This window comes from Prunus avium, chromosome 5 (assembly GCF_965620075.1).
Source record: "Prunus avium chromosome 5, drPruAviu1.hap1.1, whole genome shotgun sequence".
NCBI classification, from domain to species: domain Eukaryota; kingdom Viridiplantae; phylum Streptophyta; class Magnoliopsida; order Rosales; family Rosaceae; genus Prunus; species Prunus avium.
Window position 1 is genome coordinate 21,587,625 of NC_142288.1, and position 14,324 is coordinate 21,601,948.

The following is a 14,324-nucleotide window of genomic DNA, read 5'->3' on the forward strand; positions in this document are numbered from 1 at the left end:
GTGGCTGGTTTTTTTTTTTTTCTCCAAATATTAATTCAACTGCATTTTCATCTATTCAGTCCTGAAGCTTTTTTCTTTCTGAAGGAGGTGGGGATAAAAATGGAGTGCGAAAATCACTCAACAATAAATCCGCATCTAAAACTGAAATGCATCATCATCATGCACAGGAAGAGACAATTTGATAAGATGACCAGAAGCAACAAAATCATGGAACATACTTGATTAGCAACTTAGTTTACTGTAACCTCAGGTATACAAAGAGATTTTGTCCTGCATGAATCCTTAAGTTCCCTCCTCTCCAATTACAAACATTTACAAGGAACAAAAAGTAAGTCAAGGCCAGAGTATTACAGTCGTATATTTCTTCTTTACAGTGTGTTAATTTAACTCATTTATGATGAAAGTGCAAGCTCGGCCCATGCCAAAGAAGATGCCTTGAGCTCAATGGACACCGATGTGTCGATTCTGCTCTCCAACATGGTGCATATTTCCTGCATGGAAGGCCGCTTCGTGGGCTCTGGATGGGTGCAAAGATTCACCACATCACATAAAACTTTGAGGTCATCGTAACTGAAATGTTTCAGTTCAGGATCCACCACATAAGGCATCACCTCTGGCAGCTCAAGATAGTCTTTGGCCTGCAGAAGAGAAAAGTCTAAGTTTGTGGTGCACAACTAGCTTAAACTACAGTTCTCAGTTTACCTTGGGAGCAAATTTGACAAACATTGCACGTCCAGAAACTTACTTACCCATTCTATCAAGCACCCTTTGTCCTTGCAGTAGGGAGGCCTGCCACTGATTATTTCAAGCAAAAGTATGCCAAAAGCATAAACATTGCCTTTAACATCCAGGTGGCGTGCTTCCATAGAATTTGGAAGAACACAAATATCACCTTGGCTGCTAATAGAGCCCGAGTTCTTTTCTGACCTCGCCAGAATTGTCTTCCAACTTTCAAAATCTACCAGCTACAGGTGAAATCAAGAGTGTTAATCTTATAGCCAGTGACTCTTATTCTCAGTCACAAAGATTTATGGAATTTTCATCTCTGAAATGATGTTTCAGCAAGTAAAAGAACAAAATGGGAGTTGAGAAGTTTTATGGCATACCTTGGGTAAAAAATCTTCTGTAAGATATACAGCACTAGAATTTAACTCGGATATGGTAAATGGTGGCTCAAGCTCTGTGTGAAAATACTTAAGTCCCCGAGCAATTCCTATAACAATTTTCATGCGCCGTGTCCAACTTAACTGGCATCCTTCTCCATCTGCAGCAAAATAAATTCTGGTTAGACCTCACGAGCCCTTTTATAGCAATTAAATGTGGTTAAAATAAAGGATCTTCACTCACAATGGAGGTGCTCATACAGTGTCCCATTTGAAGCATATTCAAAAACCAGCATCCTCGTAAATGGGGTGCTCTCACTACAATAACCCAGTAATTTTGCTGCGTTCTCATGATTTAATCTTGCCAAATCTGTCACCTCTCTCTGAAAATAGAGTTCAAGATAGCCTGTCCAATGCTCCTCCTTAATGCAAAGGGATATCACAGCAATCTCAGGCCCACCTTTCATGGTGCCTTTGTAAACCAAACTATCAGGGGAGGAGCCAATAATGTTGCTAAAGTCTTCACAGGCTACCTCAAGCTCTTGTCTGTTGAATCTGACAACATCTTTCAACATATCGGAATCTGTATAAAAACCGCTAACCAAATTAGCCACTGTTGTCTTTCCATAAGCAGTTAAAGTTCAATTGCACTGAGGCAGATGCAAGAAGTAACAAACCTATGTAGACTGCAATATGATCTTTTTCACTTGCTGATTTCTTCCAAGGAATTATGATAGAAGATTTGCTATTGCACCTCTGAAGAGCAGTGAAAACAGCAACAAGAAAGAGAGAACTGACCATGGTTCCAGTCACTATTTCCAGAGCCAACAGCCAGGCAGGTTTTGAAGTCTCCTGGTGTTTGGGGACATCTTTAGCAGGTTTGTTCTTAGGGTTAACTCCTGGATGTCCTTTAGAGGGTGGCGCACCAGCTACAAAGAACCGACAAAAGAACAGGTCACTAACTACAACACAACAATCAGTATTATAAAAATCAACGAACATTCGTTGAGAAACATTCAAAGTACATAATCAGTTAAAATGCGATTAAAAACATTAAATAGCCACAAATAAGCAATTCCAGCATCATTAAATTGAAATTAGGATGCTCACTCAGAAAGGAGCATATGAACATTTGTTCACCCTTTTTGTGTTCGTTATCCATTTTAAAAGTTTTCTTGCAACCACTAAGCATGTATAACCCTAGACAGTTCATCAACTTAAATCACACAATTATGTCATGCATACCACATAGTTCTACAGGACGCTGTTTGGGATCCTCTTTTTGGAGACAATTTCCTTGAAAACTTGACCTGCAAGCAATAACGAAAGTAAACGAAGGTGCGCAAGTTGCATACAATCAAAGGATAACTTAGGCAATTTTCAAAACACGCATGCAACACAAATATGAGATTACACCATTACTTGACAGTTGACACAAACATGAAAATAACACAACCCACTAACTAGAATTATAAATGGATCAGATTTCGTTACAAATACGAATAACACAATTTTGACACAACAAACTTGTTAATCTTGCAGAAAAATATATGGGAATGTAATGTACGCGCAATGATTTTGGTTTAGAGATAAGAGGGGTCCTAGTTTTGAGTATTTGTCATGTTCATATCATAAGATGTGACACTACAATTACACAGGTTAGGGTTGATTAATACTGGACATGAACACAAAATGATACAACCTAAACATCACTCTTGGTTAGGAAAGTACCTGGGAAGATACTCCAAGCACTTAGGTATGTTACCAACAAAGAAGTTGAATGAGAAATCTGCAACTTTTAACTGAGATGATCGACAAAGGCCCGTTAAGTTTGAGTTTGAGGCGTACCTGAAGCAGAAACGAACTGTGAAAAACAAAATTCCAGAAATAAAATCCTGATTTTTTTCCATCTTCAAAGCTATTTTTAGCTTAAAGGCATCTGTGTCAGTGTAAATACAAAGCTGCAGGAACTGTTCAAACACTTTAACACTCTGCTACTTACATTCCATGGAGATTAGCAGGTAAATTTGGATAGCTATTGGCAGGAACAGTTCCTTGAAGCTTATTCCTATCCAAATGAAGTTCCTCAAGGTATGCCAAATTGCCAAGTTCAGGAGGTAGCCTACCGGACAACCCATTTGACTGAAGATTTCTGCATCAAAAGTAGTAATTCCCACTATAAGAGAAATCCCAAACAACTCAAAAATTAAAGTATCATTCAGAAAAACGAATATTAAATTCCTAGTACATTTTCACAACACTGGTTAAGTTCCCAAGCTCTGGAGGAATTGGACCAGTGAGTTCATTCATCCCCAAATCCAAGATCCTGAGGTATTTTAACAAGCCCAGCTCTTTAGGTATTATCCCAAGCAGCTTGTTCCCATGCAAAATTCTATAAAACAGAAAGAAAAGTAATCAAGCTTCAGCCAAATTAGATCGAAGTTAAGAAAATAGAATTTCAGAATCAGTGTGGTGGGTGAAGCATACAGTTCTTGCAAGAAGCTGAGTTGACCCAAGTCTGGTACAAGAAATCCCCTTATTGATGAACCCGAAATGTTACTGCAAAAAGTAAAATAAAATCCAAAACAAAATGGCAGCACATGTTACAACAAAGTCTGTACCGTTCATTCTCAAACTCCCCTCAAAGGGATGTAATTGTGGAAACATTATACTATAATCTAGCACTAACATAGACAATGTCATATCTTACATCTTTAGAACATGGTCTCGAGACAGAGAACACATAATGCCGGTCCATCCACAAGGATCCACATCCAAGGAATTCCAATTGGACAAAACTAGATGTGGGTCTTCATATATAGCTTCCTTAAACGTTGTAAGGGCCCAAACTGTGCAAAAATCCAGTTTTCACTCAGAGAAAATCTACTAAAACAACAAATGGCCAATTAAACAAATAAACATACTAAATCGTGTTCCTGTAATTTTCATAAGTAGAGCTAGCTAATCTAGTAAGCCAGCAAATAACATAGTTGAACACTTCAACCAAACTATCAATACGGTTATATAGTGATTTAAGTAGCATGATCACCCTCACACTACTTCAAGACTCACTCTCTGTTGGTTAAGGAAGAAGTCAAACACAACCTTGACTCCTATACAATTTTCCATCGACTATAAGATAGGAAACTTCTTAGCTATGGTAAAATTTTCTGTCAATTTAACAACACTAAACGCAAGATTGACAATCAAATTCTTTTGTTCCCCCACACTTGCTTAGCAGCTAAATGGAGATTTACAGAAATCAAGATCTGAGAAACAGAGTGACTAAACAGAAACACATACCTTCTTTTGATGGAAATGATTCACAAGCCACAAAAAGAACCCCAGATACCAAGCACAGAAGCTGAAACGAGGCAAACGTTCTCATTTTTCTCTCAGTTTTCTCAACACAAACAGAACCAAGAAGAACTCATCTACGCATCACCCAAAGAGAAGAAAACCCAAGCAAAAGGAAAAGGAAAAAGAAACCCAATGGCCTAAAGCTTGGGACTTTATGAGAGAATAAAGCCTACACCAAGTTCAAGATCCTACTAATACTGTAAATCTCCTTCTACTCACTACAATGGGGTTGGCTTAACCAACAAAGTAGAAAAAGAAATGCTACCCAGAGATGAAAAATATGTTAAATTGTTGAAACAAATACCACTGAGTTCCAAATCCAAGGCTTTGGCAACTACCCACTAAAAAGTCCAACACAAATCAGTGGCCAGTGTGGAAACTGAAGCAAAATTTGGAAGCTGAAAGACACCCAACAGACGTAGACTAAAAACTTGGATTCGAAGAGAGGTTTGGTAATGCTGCTAGTAAAAGCTTAGCCAGAGCGAAAAAGCAAAAGAAATGGATAACAAAATCACCCAGAGAGAAAGAGAGAGAATATTTTCTTTAAAAATGGCGGTTCCATTTTTCTTTTTTCTTTATTTTGTTCTCTACCTTTTTTTTCGCTTTTGATTAGTGGGTTTTGGTGTCGTGGGAGTTTTTGGATCTTCGTTGTTGCCAACTGCTAAAATTTTGCGCTAACACTTGACAGTTAACAGGGGCTTCTCACTGGTAAATTCGAGTATACGATATATCGGTCCCCGAGATATCCGAACTGAATATCTCGCCCTCTGTTATATGGTGTGATGCGCGCACTGTAAGAAGGTAGGCTACATGGATCACATCGACGCGGTTTTGGATCGGACGGATAGGATTACGAGGCCGCTCAAAGGTGGGCCCAAGTTGCTGATCCTTGTGCTTTTGGTTCTTCTTTTTTTCCTTTAAATATAATTGGAATTTGGTTGTTACACTTGCTTTTTAAAATTAAATGGTCGACAACATTTTATAAAATAAATGAACACAAAAAATGGTTGACCACCCAATAATAAAAGATCAGAATAAAAATCGTTGACCCCATTGGTTGGCTGGATTTGCTGTATGTGTTTCTACCTAGAGAGAGTGTATTTTTTTTTTAAATTTAAATAAAGGAAGCAGCTAGGAAGGAGAGGAGAGTATCATTAAAAATATTTTTTTTAGAAATTAAAAAAAATTAATTTTTTTAAATGCTTTTTAAAAGTATATATATATATATATATATATATATATATATATATATATATATATATATATATAAACTGAGGGCTTAGAGAATCATTTTATGAGTTTATATGAATCCAGTTGTGAAATAAACAAATATTAGTTCTACATATTTATTTTAATGGTTGACTGGTTTCCATGAATATTTTTATTTTATTTTGTACCTATCACAAAATATTACCATTTAAAAACCTAACAGCAAATCATTGCATCTTATTTTCCTAACGCGCAATGCGAACTATTTGCATGTACCACATTAAAAAAGAAAATATATTGTTTATTATTCCACTATTTAATAATGAGCCTTTTTTTTTTCTATCAAGGAGAGTGTGTGTTGAACTTAATTTTTATTTTTTGACCATGGAAAATCAAGACAAGCATTTATTCCATTAAGTTTTTTGGGTTGTTGCTAAAGTTTAAAACAGAGATGAGGTTTTTCTCGCACACACTACCAAAGTGTCATAGAAATTCAAACATGAGACCATTGATATGCAAATCCAATGTTATTTTTCACTAGACTAAACCCTGATTAGCATTTATTCTGTTGAGTTTAATTTCCTATAAATTCCTTTCCGCGAACCAAACGCTTAAAACAAAACTTGCATAATATGATAATGAGAGAGTGAGGCATGTAATAAATGGATGGATAGTTTTGGATAAATGCATTGGCTGGTAAAATTTCTTAATTTAGCAAAACAAGCACCTTCCGGTATTTGCGGCAGCAATCATGTGCCTTTAATCTCATAATCACATCAATACACCACTTCCCCCTTAATTATTAGCACACGATACGACGTGCCTGCTCTTGTCGTTTAATAATGTCTTAATTTTTCGTGAAAATCAAAATCTCGTGAGACAACAGCTGTGAGTCTCTCAGTGACTTGTTACGAGAGAGTTGACCACATTGATTTTAGCCTTCTTCTTTTACATGCAAAGTTTTTGTTCATGGTCGGTTTCACTTTTACCTTACATAAATGGTAAAATCAACGCCCTAACCTTTATTTTGTTCTTCAAATTCTTTTACATGAAAAATGAAAATGCAAAAGGAAAAAGTTTGGTTCTAGAACATTTTCCAAGTAATTTACTTTGTCATTTGTGCTACTTTTTATTTATTTTTTGTTTTCCTTTGGCCACCTCCATGATGCTTTATTATTTATTAAACCCTAATTGTAGTATTGTTTTGAGTTTAAGGTAAGTTACACTTGAGACTTACAAGCATTAGCATCCAATGGTGGAGCCACTTTAAGTCTTAAGGCCAGGGGGTCATGGCTCCTAAAGCTTTTAAAACTCCATTAAACATAGGGAATTAATGTAAAGGAATACTTCCACAATCTTCTTAGTTAGTGGGCCCATGCCCAAGGCCCCCAAACATGAATAACTTGAAATTAGGGTTTTTAAGGTAAGTTTTGAGTATGAATGCATCTCTTTTATGTGTGTTTCATGTTTTGGCTCTCCCTCACTTTTTCTTGGCATCAAAAGAGGAGTGAAGCTCCGAATCCCATAGCCCTTTTGTTTACTTTTTGTTTGTCAAGACAAATATTGATCATGAAATTCAAATATGTTTGTTGACTATGAACAAGTAACTATAGTTATTTATTGACTTTTGTGTTTTCGACAATATTTCTTTTATTGATAGACTGTGATACGTAAATCACGCCTCTATTCAGAAATGTGATGTTGCCGAGTGAGTTCAAGTTTAAGTTTACAATACACTTTGAACTATAAAAATTCCAAATTGACGTCAATGTAAAATTAATTAAAACCAATCATTTGAACAATACTGCTATTAATGTTACTACCATACGTACGGCCATTGACTCATATTTGATTGTTTATATTTGTAATTTACAAATTGCATGCCTGCACCCTTCTTCCTCTTTGGACTTTAATTTTTGTTTTTCTCCTTCCTTGCGACTGTATTTTTATGCGTCTGCCGTCTCATTCATTATCAAAACACCTACAAACAAGGGCAGTCAAGTCATTCGGCCATCCTTTGAGTCCTTTTTTTTCTTCTTAATTAGTTGAGAAAAAAGTCATCTTTGAAATAATTAAATAAATAAAAAGAGGCCAAAGAGATTGAAAATTCTTCTGAAGTTACACAACATCCAGTTGTTCTCCATCAACCTAAAGCATGTGATCCATCAAAATATTCAAAGGTTTTGAAATACACCAACCACCATCACTCGGTTTCCTTTCTCTCTCTAGATTGTGTTTTTTGAGTATTAAGAATCGACAAACACCTTATTAATATTGGTGCATCTGGTAAAATTGACTAATAATGTATAAAAAAATAATAATTGCCCATGATTAAAAAAAAACAAGTTGTTAAATATGTGGGCCAAATATATATATATTTATTTATTTATTAATATTCCAGTTGCTTGCAGCTTATATTATTATGATTGCCTTTTATGTTTTGGCTTGATGAGAGTCATCTTTTTTTTTGTTGTCCAATTTGGATTTGACATAAGAACTGGACATTGTTTAAGCATCAAGGGTCCTCCCCCCATACAAAGCTTCCAAGCAAGACACTCTAAAAAGGGATTTGAGTAATTTTAAAGGGAGAGAGAGAGAGAGAGAGAGAGAGAGAGAGAGGAGCCTCATGATTTGGATTTTTGAATTAAGACACTTCGCACTGATCAGAATTCAAAAGTGAACCAAAACCCATTTCATCTTCAACGAATAGGTGTCAAAATGTTACTGAATCAAACATGATCAAGGCGCCAAAAAGTGAAAGAGTCAACAAACTTTTGACAAAGCCCTCGCATTTCATATAGAACATAGGACAAGGTGGGCCCTCCAGAGCTTGGATTTTTTCCTTCCTTCCTTCCTAAGTAGATCAACACTCGCATGAAACAGAGGAGAAACACTTTGTTGCATTGCAACGTACTATTTTGCTATCTCTCCCGACAAATAACACTATGATATGCGTGATAATATTTTCGCAGAAAATAGCGTTATCGGTCAAAGATGGTAAAATACTATCCCCGTTGCAACCAAGTTTCACCCTTAATAAAGCTAGGGTTTTCCTCTCTATGATGGTTTTGCAATTAAATTGGTTCCCTCAACACCACAATACCACATCATTTCATCTTTTTCTTTCTAACTTTCTCTTCTGATTTTATCCATTTTTCTGATCTGAATTTGGACCTTGTGAAGGTTAAGAACATATTAAAATGCCAAAGCTTAAGTTGATGAACTCAGCCAGCAAAATGGGACAAAAAAATCTGAAAATGAAATAAAATTTTGGGACTTGTTTAAAATTATATGCAAACAAAATATTAATCCTGAAAATTTTGGAACAATGACTATTATGTATGTTAATTATATGAGTTAGTTTTTGGGTTAATGATAGGGTACGAGATTATCTGTCTTCATCAAAGTGGATATAAGAGGAAGAACGTTCAACGTTTGGTTAAACTTTAGAAAGCAAGAAGAGCTCCTTCCTTGGGTTGGGTTGGTAGCGACCATCAAGGTAGCGTACAGAAACAGCTTGCAGGTGGTTCCACCAATATATATAATATGAAAGTGACTTAATATTGACAAGATACTAATCTACCCAAAAACAAATAGAGGTGTACATTATGTAAAAAGTAGCTATTTGGACCACCTCAATTTATCATTGAGTGAACTATCTCTCCGTTAGAGATAAGAATCATAAGTTTCGTCTACGGGGTCTAGTACAGTGAAAAAGTGCGAACAGTGATAATGTTTATACTTAGGGCGTTAACGTGTGTGTTTCAAGTAGTATTTTTGTTTAGAGTGGTAGTGTTGCCCTTGGAATAGTAATGTATTTGTTTGAAGACCTAAACTGTCATTCCTAGAGAGCAATGCGCTAATTGAGCTAATTGAACGATGTGAAACTGCATTCGCACCGGTTAATAATGGTGATTCCTGGCGAATTACTTGAGTGTTGGCAAAGCAATTAAAATTTTTAAGCCACGACTTGTGGTCCTGTGGCCACCTAATTGATATGTTGAGTATCTGAAGAACAAATATTATGTGTATTTTAGTTCTACATGGCAATGTGACATGTGATTTTTCATCTTCTTGTACGTGGAAACAAATACATGTGTGGTGCACCAAAGCTGCTTCTGTCGCTTCGTTATTAATGTGTGAATTTAATGAAGAAAGACTGTCAAATCCACATGTCAATGTCCCCAACTACAATTTCTTCACCCCACCATCTGAACCAGAATTCAGAGCAGGAAGAAGACGACATCTCTCAACCATTCTTCAAACTTCAAACGGTGGTAGACATGGATATACATACGGTTCTGGGGGGAAAAGATATATTCATATTGGTTCCTGATTGGCTAAACACAGAATTTTAATCTGATGGCTCTGGCCTTTTAATAGAGAAACCACCACAATTGGCCCATGAATATGACATTGATGCACCAGTAAATAAATTCTGAACCACAGAGTCACACAGAAACATGAGACTTGAACCATTATAAGTTCGAGTCTCAAGTTCAACAAGTTCAAATCTCATGGACGGCAGTTGTTATATCCCGAAAAAAAAAACAAACATTGTACAAGACTGAAGAATGGCTTCAACACCAGGTTATTTAGCAAAAGTTTGTCCTTCTAGGGTCCGATTTAACTCATTAATTTTTGGACCATTCACATCTCAGTGGTCCCAAATGCTGGTAAATAAGTTAGCTCATTTAATTGTTAGCGGTGCTCTGCTTAACCATAGTACATCAACTTGCCTATTTTGCTAAGCCATATAGTACAGTGGATGAATGAATAGCAGACTGATCACTTAAATATCACAAATTGCTACAGAAACAATGGAACTGCTAGAATTGGATGCCTTTCGTCTCTTTCCTTTCCCAGTATTAAATGTAAGAACTGAGAAAAAAATCTAGCAAAGAAATTCTTACCACCTAGAAAGTTTGTCAATAAGTCTTAAAATTTTATTTGGTTTTTATAAATCCTTTCATCCATACCGTGGAAGTGAAGGAGTTTGATTTGGTGTTCGTTTTTGTTTCTCCAAATTTCATTGGGCCGAGCTCAAGCGAGCTAGGCCTTGCTTTCAGCTTCTTGACAGTAAATTCACACTTGGCCCATGAATATAACCTAAGGATTTTCTACAAACTGTGAATATATAACAAGCTTTTTTTTCCCTTTCAGTCCTCAACTTTATAGGGCAAAGATTGCATTCAAGCATGTATACTAAGTCTCTCAAAAGTTAGCACTATAAATTCCTATCCAAGTCTTGCCTATTTAAGGAATATAGAGGAGGTATGCGTCCTCTTGGCCGCCTTGACTAATCACAGATCAGCTTGAAAGTACCCCACATCCCCCCTAATGAGAGCCGTGCATCCAATCCTGATCTGGAGAGTCCTAATGCTACTCCTTAGTTTATCTATTGTATTCCTCACGTGTCCTTATCCTAGAATTACAGTTGTATACCTCTTTATCTTGTAAACGTGTAGTTATCTCCTACTGGTGTAGGGCTCTTGTATAGCATTATATAATCAATATCAATATACACGACCTCTATACAATTCCAGAGGCTTATAATATCTCTTCACCCCCATCAGTTTACTATGAAGAGAAGAATCAAAAGGATTGAACAGGAAGTTCTAAGCAATTTTTCTCTCCTATGCCTATGGCTAAACCAAACAATGAGTGAAATAAGTATATAATAAAAGAGGACAGCTTGTAAAATGTCTCAAGGTATCAAAGGAAAGAGAGAGTTCACAGACAGACAGGAACAAAGTTACTTCATTTTCTGTAGGCATCCCATAGGATGCCTAGATCTAGATTACCTCCAGAAAGTATAATTCCTATGTTGCTGCAATCCTTCCAAGCAGAGTTTTTCTTGAAACTATCGGACAATACAGCAGCAAGGCCTATTGCTCCGCTAGGTTCTACTGCAACCTTCAGAATCTCATAACAGAGTTTCATGGCGTGTATTATCTCCTTGTCCTCCACGGTTATAATGCCATCAACAAGATCTCTTACTATGGGCCTGGGGGCAGTGAAAGAAAGATCGAGTTACTTACGGCAAATTGCCAAAAACATGTAAAAGCTCATTTGATACTGAGCTAGGCAAGATAAATACCATTTAGACAAAATGAGATTTTCCTTTACCAGGTAAGATCTCCAAGAAAAGCTCGAAGACCATCTGCTACAGTGTTGGTCTCAGACAATGTTATTATCCTCCCAGCTGCTTTGGATTGAGCTGCATCGTTGGCTCCCTCAGGCTCAGCAGCTAAGACTCGAATTGCAGGGTTGATGGACTTGGCAGCCAAAGCCACACCTGATATCAAGCCACCTCCTACACACCCACCCACAAGCACACATATATCAACGCCAGAAAACAAAGCTCAGAAGTCAACAACAAAAATGTGAAGGAACAATAGTGAACTAATTTTAAAAATGATGATTAAATGTAACTGAACCAACCACTTATGGGAACTATAATAGTGTCTAACTGTGGAACTTGTTGCTCCAGAAGCTCCAATGATATGGTACCCTGCCCACTGCAAGAACATTTAAACATGCCATAAAGGCCCTAACTCCATTAGGTATGCTAATGAATGGTACTGTCCTCACATTACTTTAATAGGAACTATGATATTGTAAAACAGTATCCAATGCATTCACCTACAAGGAAGAAGTTTCGTTAATGCATCTGAATTGTTTAAGTATTATGAATTAGGCTAGGTAATACTAATCAAGGAGTAGCCGGGGTGATATTATATATCACCATAAAATTCAAGGCAGCATCTATGATTGTATTCTCAAGAAAATATGGTAACCATGACACACATATCGATCAACAGTTTACAATTCATAATATGATTTTGGTTTGGTCATTCTCGCACACCCTCACTGTAAAGCAACCTTTTTATGTTGTCTTATTTTGTATCAACACAGTAGACTCTGAAGATACATCCTAAGTTTCAATAATATTGATACAAAACAAGGTCATCTTTATGCAAAAGATTTCTACTCTTCCCTCATCTAAGGGCCAAAATTCCAAACATATGCAGTTAAAACAAATGAAAGTTGCATGTGTACCTTATTATGCGCCTATCGTTGTAAGGATGTAAAAGAACTGCGCCAGTTTCTTGCAACACCTGGGCTGCAGTACTTTCCCTTGACTGCATTGTGGGCTCACTCCAGATAACCCGACCACCGTAACGAATGACATTCTCAACTTTGCATTTCGGAGCATTTTTTGGTATAACTATATATGCAGGGATTCCGCGTAGTTTTGCAGCCAAAGACAATGCTGCAGCATGGTTACCACTGAATTTGGAGGACAATATCAAGTGGTAATCCCACAAACTGGTCAAAGGAAATACCCAAGAAAGACAAATGAGCCGAAAGCAAACCTGCTGTGTGTTACAACCCCTTTAACAGCCTGATCATCATCGAGTGAAAATACAGCATTGCAAGCGCCTCTGAATTTGAAAGCACCACTGCATAGCCACATAATAAGAAGTCTTATTGGCTGAGGAAAACTAAATGAAGTCCAAACCAATCTAGGAAAGAAGTAAACACTAACCCCTTTTGAAAACATTCACATTTGAAAAACAGCTGCCTTCCTGCAAGAGCATTCAAAGATTCAGAGGACAAGACAGGAGTTTGGTGTATGAATGGCTTGATGCGTGCTTGTGCTTCCCTTACAGAGGAAATATCAGCAGCATATTTTACCTCCCTCATTTGACTCTCTGCTTCCATCTTTATACCACCAATAACAAAAACTTGATTTTTTTAACTGGGTAAGAAACAATCACACTGAACTTTTAGCAACACCTTCAACAATCTAAGAATTTAAAGAGATATTCAAAAGTTCTCATAAATCAATCAGAACAAGTTTAAATTTTGAAGAATATGAAATGAGCTAAAATGAATCACACCCATTAATTCCTGGATGTTAAAGATTATGCCTTAAAGCCTCTTTCTCAATCCTACTATCTACAAATCACTTCAATTTTGTTGTAGCAGTGAAGTGTTCAATGGGTTTTTACATTTTCATCAAATTCTGGAGTAGAAGTAATTATATAGAATTCGATAATTCATCAAAGAGAGAAGACACAAGAAAAGAACTTTGAGAGTTTCAACTTTCAAGGACTTACAGTGTTGAGCCAATAACCAAAACGCCTAATTTCCCAGCTGATTTTTTTTCATCTGCTCCGCTATTTTCCCAGTAAGCAACGGCCAACGGGCACCAAATCAAATCATCTTCTAAAACAAAAAACGACAAATAAAATCGCGTCGTGTGGTGAGAGCAACTAGTGGAGTCGAGAAAACGACCAAAATTAGCCTACGTTTTTATGAGTGTGACTTATTCTAGCATACCTTCATATATTATTTAAATAATTCGCTAAATTATTTTAGCATATCATTTTAGAATATGTGGATTTCAGTATTGCCTTTTATTTCTTGTTTCTTGATTTATGTACCAGTGTAATTTGCGTAGGATCCCAAAATGAGTGAGATTTAATTTAGGGATAATTTAGGAAAAGAAATGCAACAATATGTATGACAAACATTTTGAAAATCGCCAATGAGGGCTGATTCAGTTGGTAAGGCCCCTGCACTGTGTGTAGCTCCACTAGTGTTCAAGTTCTGCTGCCAGCAGCCAATACTTGGCATTGGTGG

The 14,324-nt window shown here is 36.7% G+C and overlaps 2 protein-coding genes across 3 annotated transcripts; both read right to left on the reverse strand.

Annotated features, from left to right (window-relative positions):
• Positions 1 to 195: 195 nt before the first annotated feature.
• On the reverse strand, positions 196 to 5,112 carry LOC110758023 (putative LRR receptor-like serine/threonine-protein kinase At1g63430). Its single transcript, XM_021959806.2, has 12 exons — positions 4,407 to 5,112; positions 3,814 to 3,952; positions 3,591 to 3,662; positions 3,352 to 3,495; positions 3,106 to 3,255; positions 2,835 to 2,951; positions 2,349 to 2,413; positions 1,781 to 2,032; positions 1,348 to 1,686; positions 1,107 to 1,264; positions 750 to 965; positions 196 to 638 (listed from the first exon to the last, which is right to left on the reverse strand). The coding sequence occupies exons 1-12, from the start codon at positions 4,489 to 4,491 to the stop codon at positions 393 to 395; spliced, it is 1,983 nt and encodes a 660-aa protein (XP_021815498.2). The 5' UTR covers positions 4,492 to 5,112; the 3' UTR covers positions 196 to 392.
• A 6,209-nt stretch (positions 5,113 to 11,321) lies between these two features.
• Positions 11,322 to 13,953, reverse strand: SR (serine racemase). Of its 2 annotated transcripts, none has more exons than XM_021959785.2 (7): positions 13,799 to 13,953; positions 13,225 to 13,437; positions 13,052 to 13,138; positions 12,735 to 12,965; positions 12,117 to 12,193; positions 11,802 to 11,988; positions 11,322 to 11,679 (listed from the first exon to the last, which is right to left on the reverse strand). In XM_021959785.2, the coding sequence occupies exons 2-7, from the start codon at positions 13,398 to 13,400 to the stop codon at positions 11,433 to 11,435; spliced, it is 1,005 nt and encodes a 334-aa protein (XP_021815477.2). In that variant the 5' UTR covers positions 13,401 to 13,437; positions 13,799 to 13,953; the 3' UTR covers positions 11,322 to 11,432. The 2 variants fall into 2 exon arrangements, with proteins under 2 accessions (XP_021815477.2, XP_088109159.1); XM_088253033.1 differs by having other exon boundaries at positions 13,225 to 13,400; positions 13,799 to 13,910.
• Positions 13,954 to 14,324: the final 371 nt, after the last annotated feature.

Bases quoted from the DNA above. Each gene is read 5' to 3' on its own strand.
- LOC110758023 (XM_021959806.2), bottom strand. From the start codon at position 4,491: ATGAGAACGTTTGCCTCGTTTCAGCTTCTGTGCTTGGTATCTGGGGTT. The intron at 3,256-3,351 runs GTACTAGGAATT...CTTTTGATGCAG, and splicing joins TTAACCAGTGTTGTGAAAAT to AAATCTTCAGTCAAATGGGT. The intron at 2,414-2,834 runs GTACTTTCCTAA...TATTGCTTGCAG, and splicing joins TGCTTGGAGTATCTTCCCAG to GTCAAGTTTTCAAGGAAATT.
- SR (XM_021959785.2), bottom strand. From the start codon at position 13,400: ATGGAAGCAGAGAGTCAAATGAGGGAGGTAAAATATGCTGCTGATATT. The intron at 12,966-13,051 runs GTTTGCTTTCGG...CTCCAAATTCAG, and splicing joins GGGGTTGTAACACACAGCAG to TGGTAACCATGCTGCAGCAT. The intron at 11,989-12,116 runs GTTGGTTCAGTT...GTGGGTGTGTAG, and splicing joins TATTATAGTTCCCATAAGTG to GAGGTGGCTTGATATCAGGT.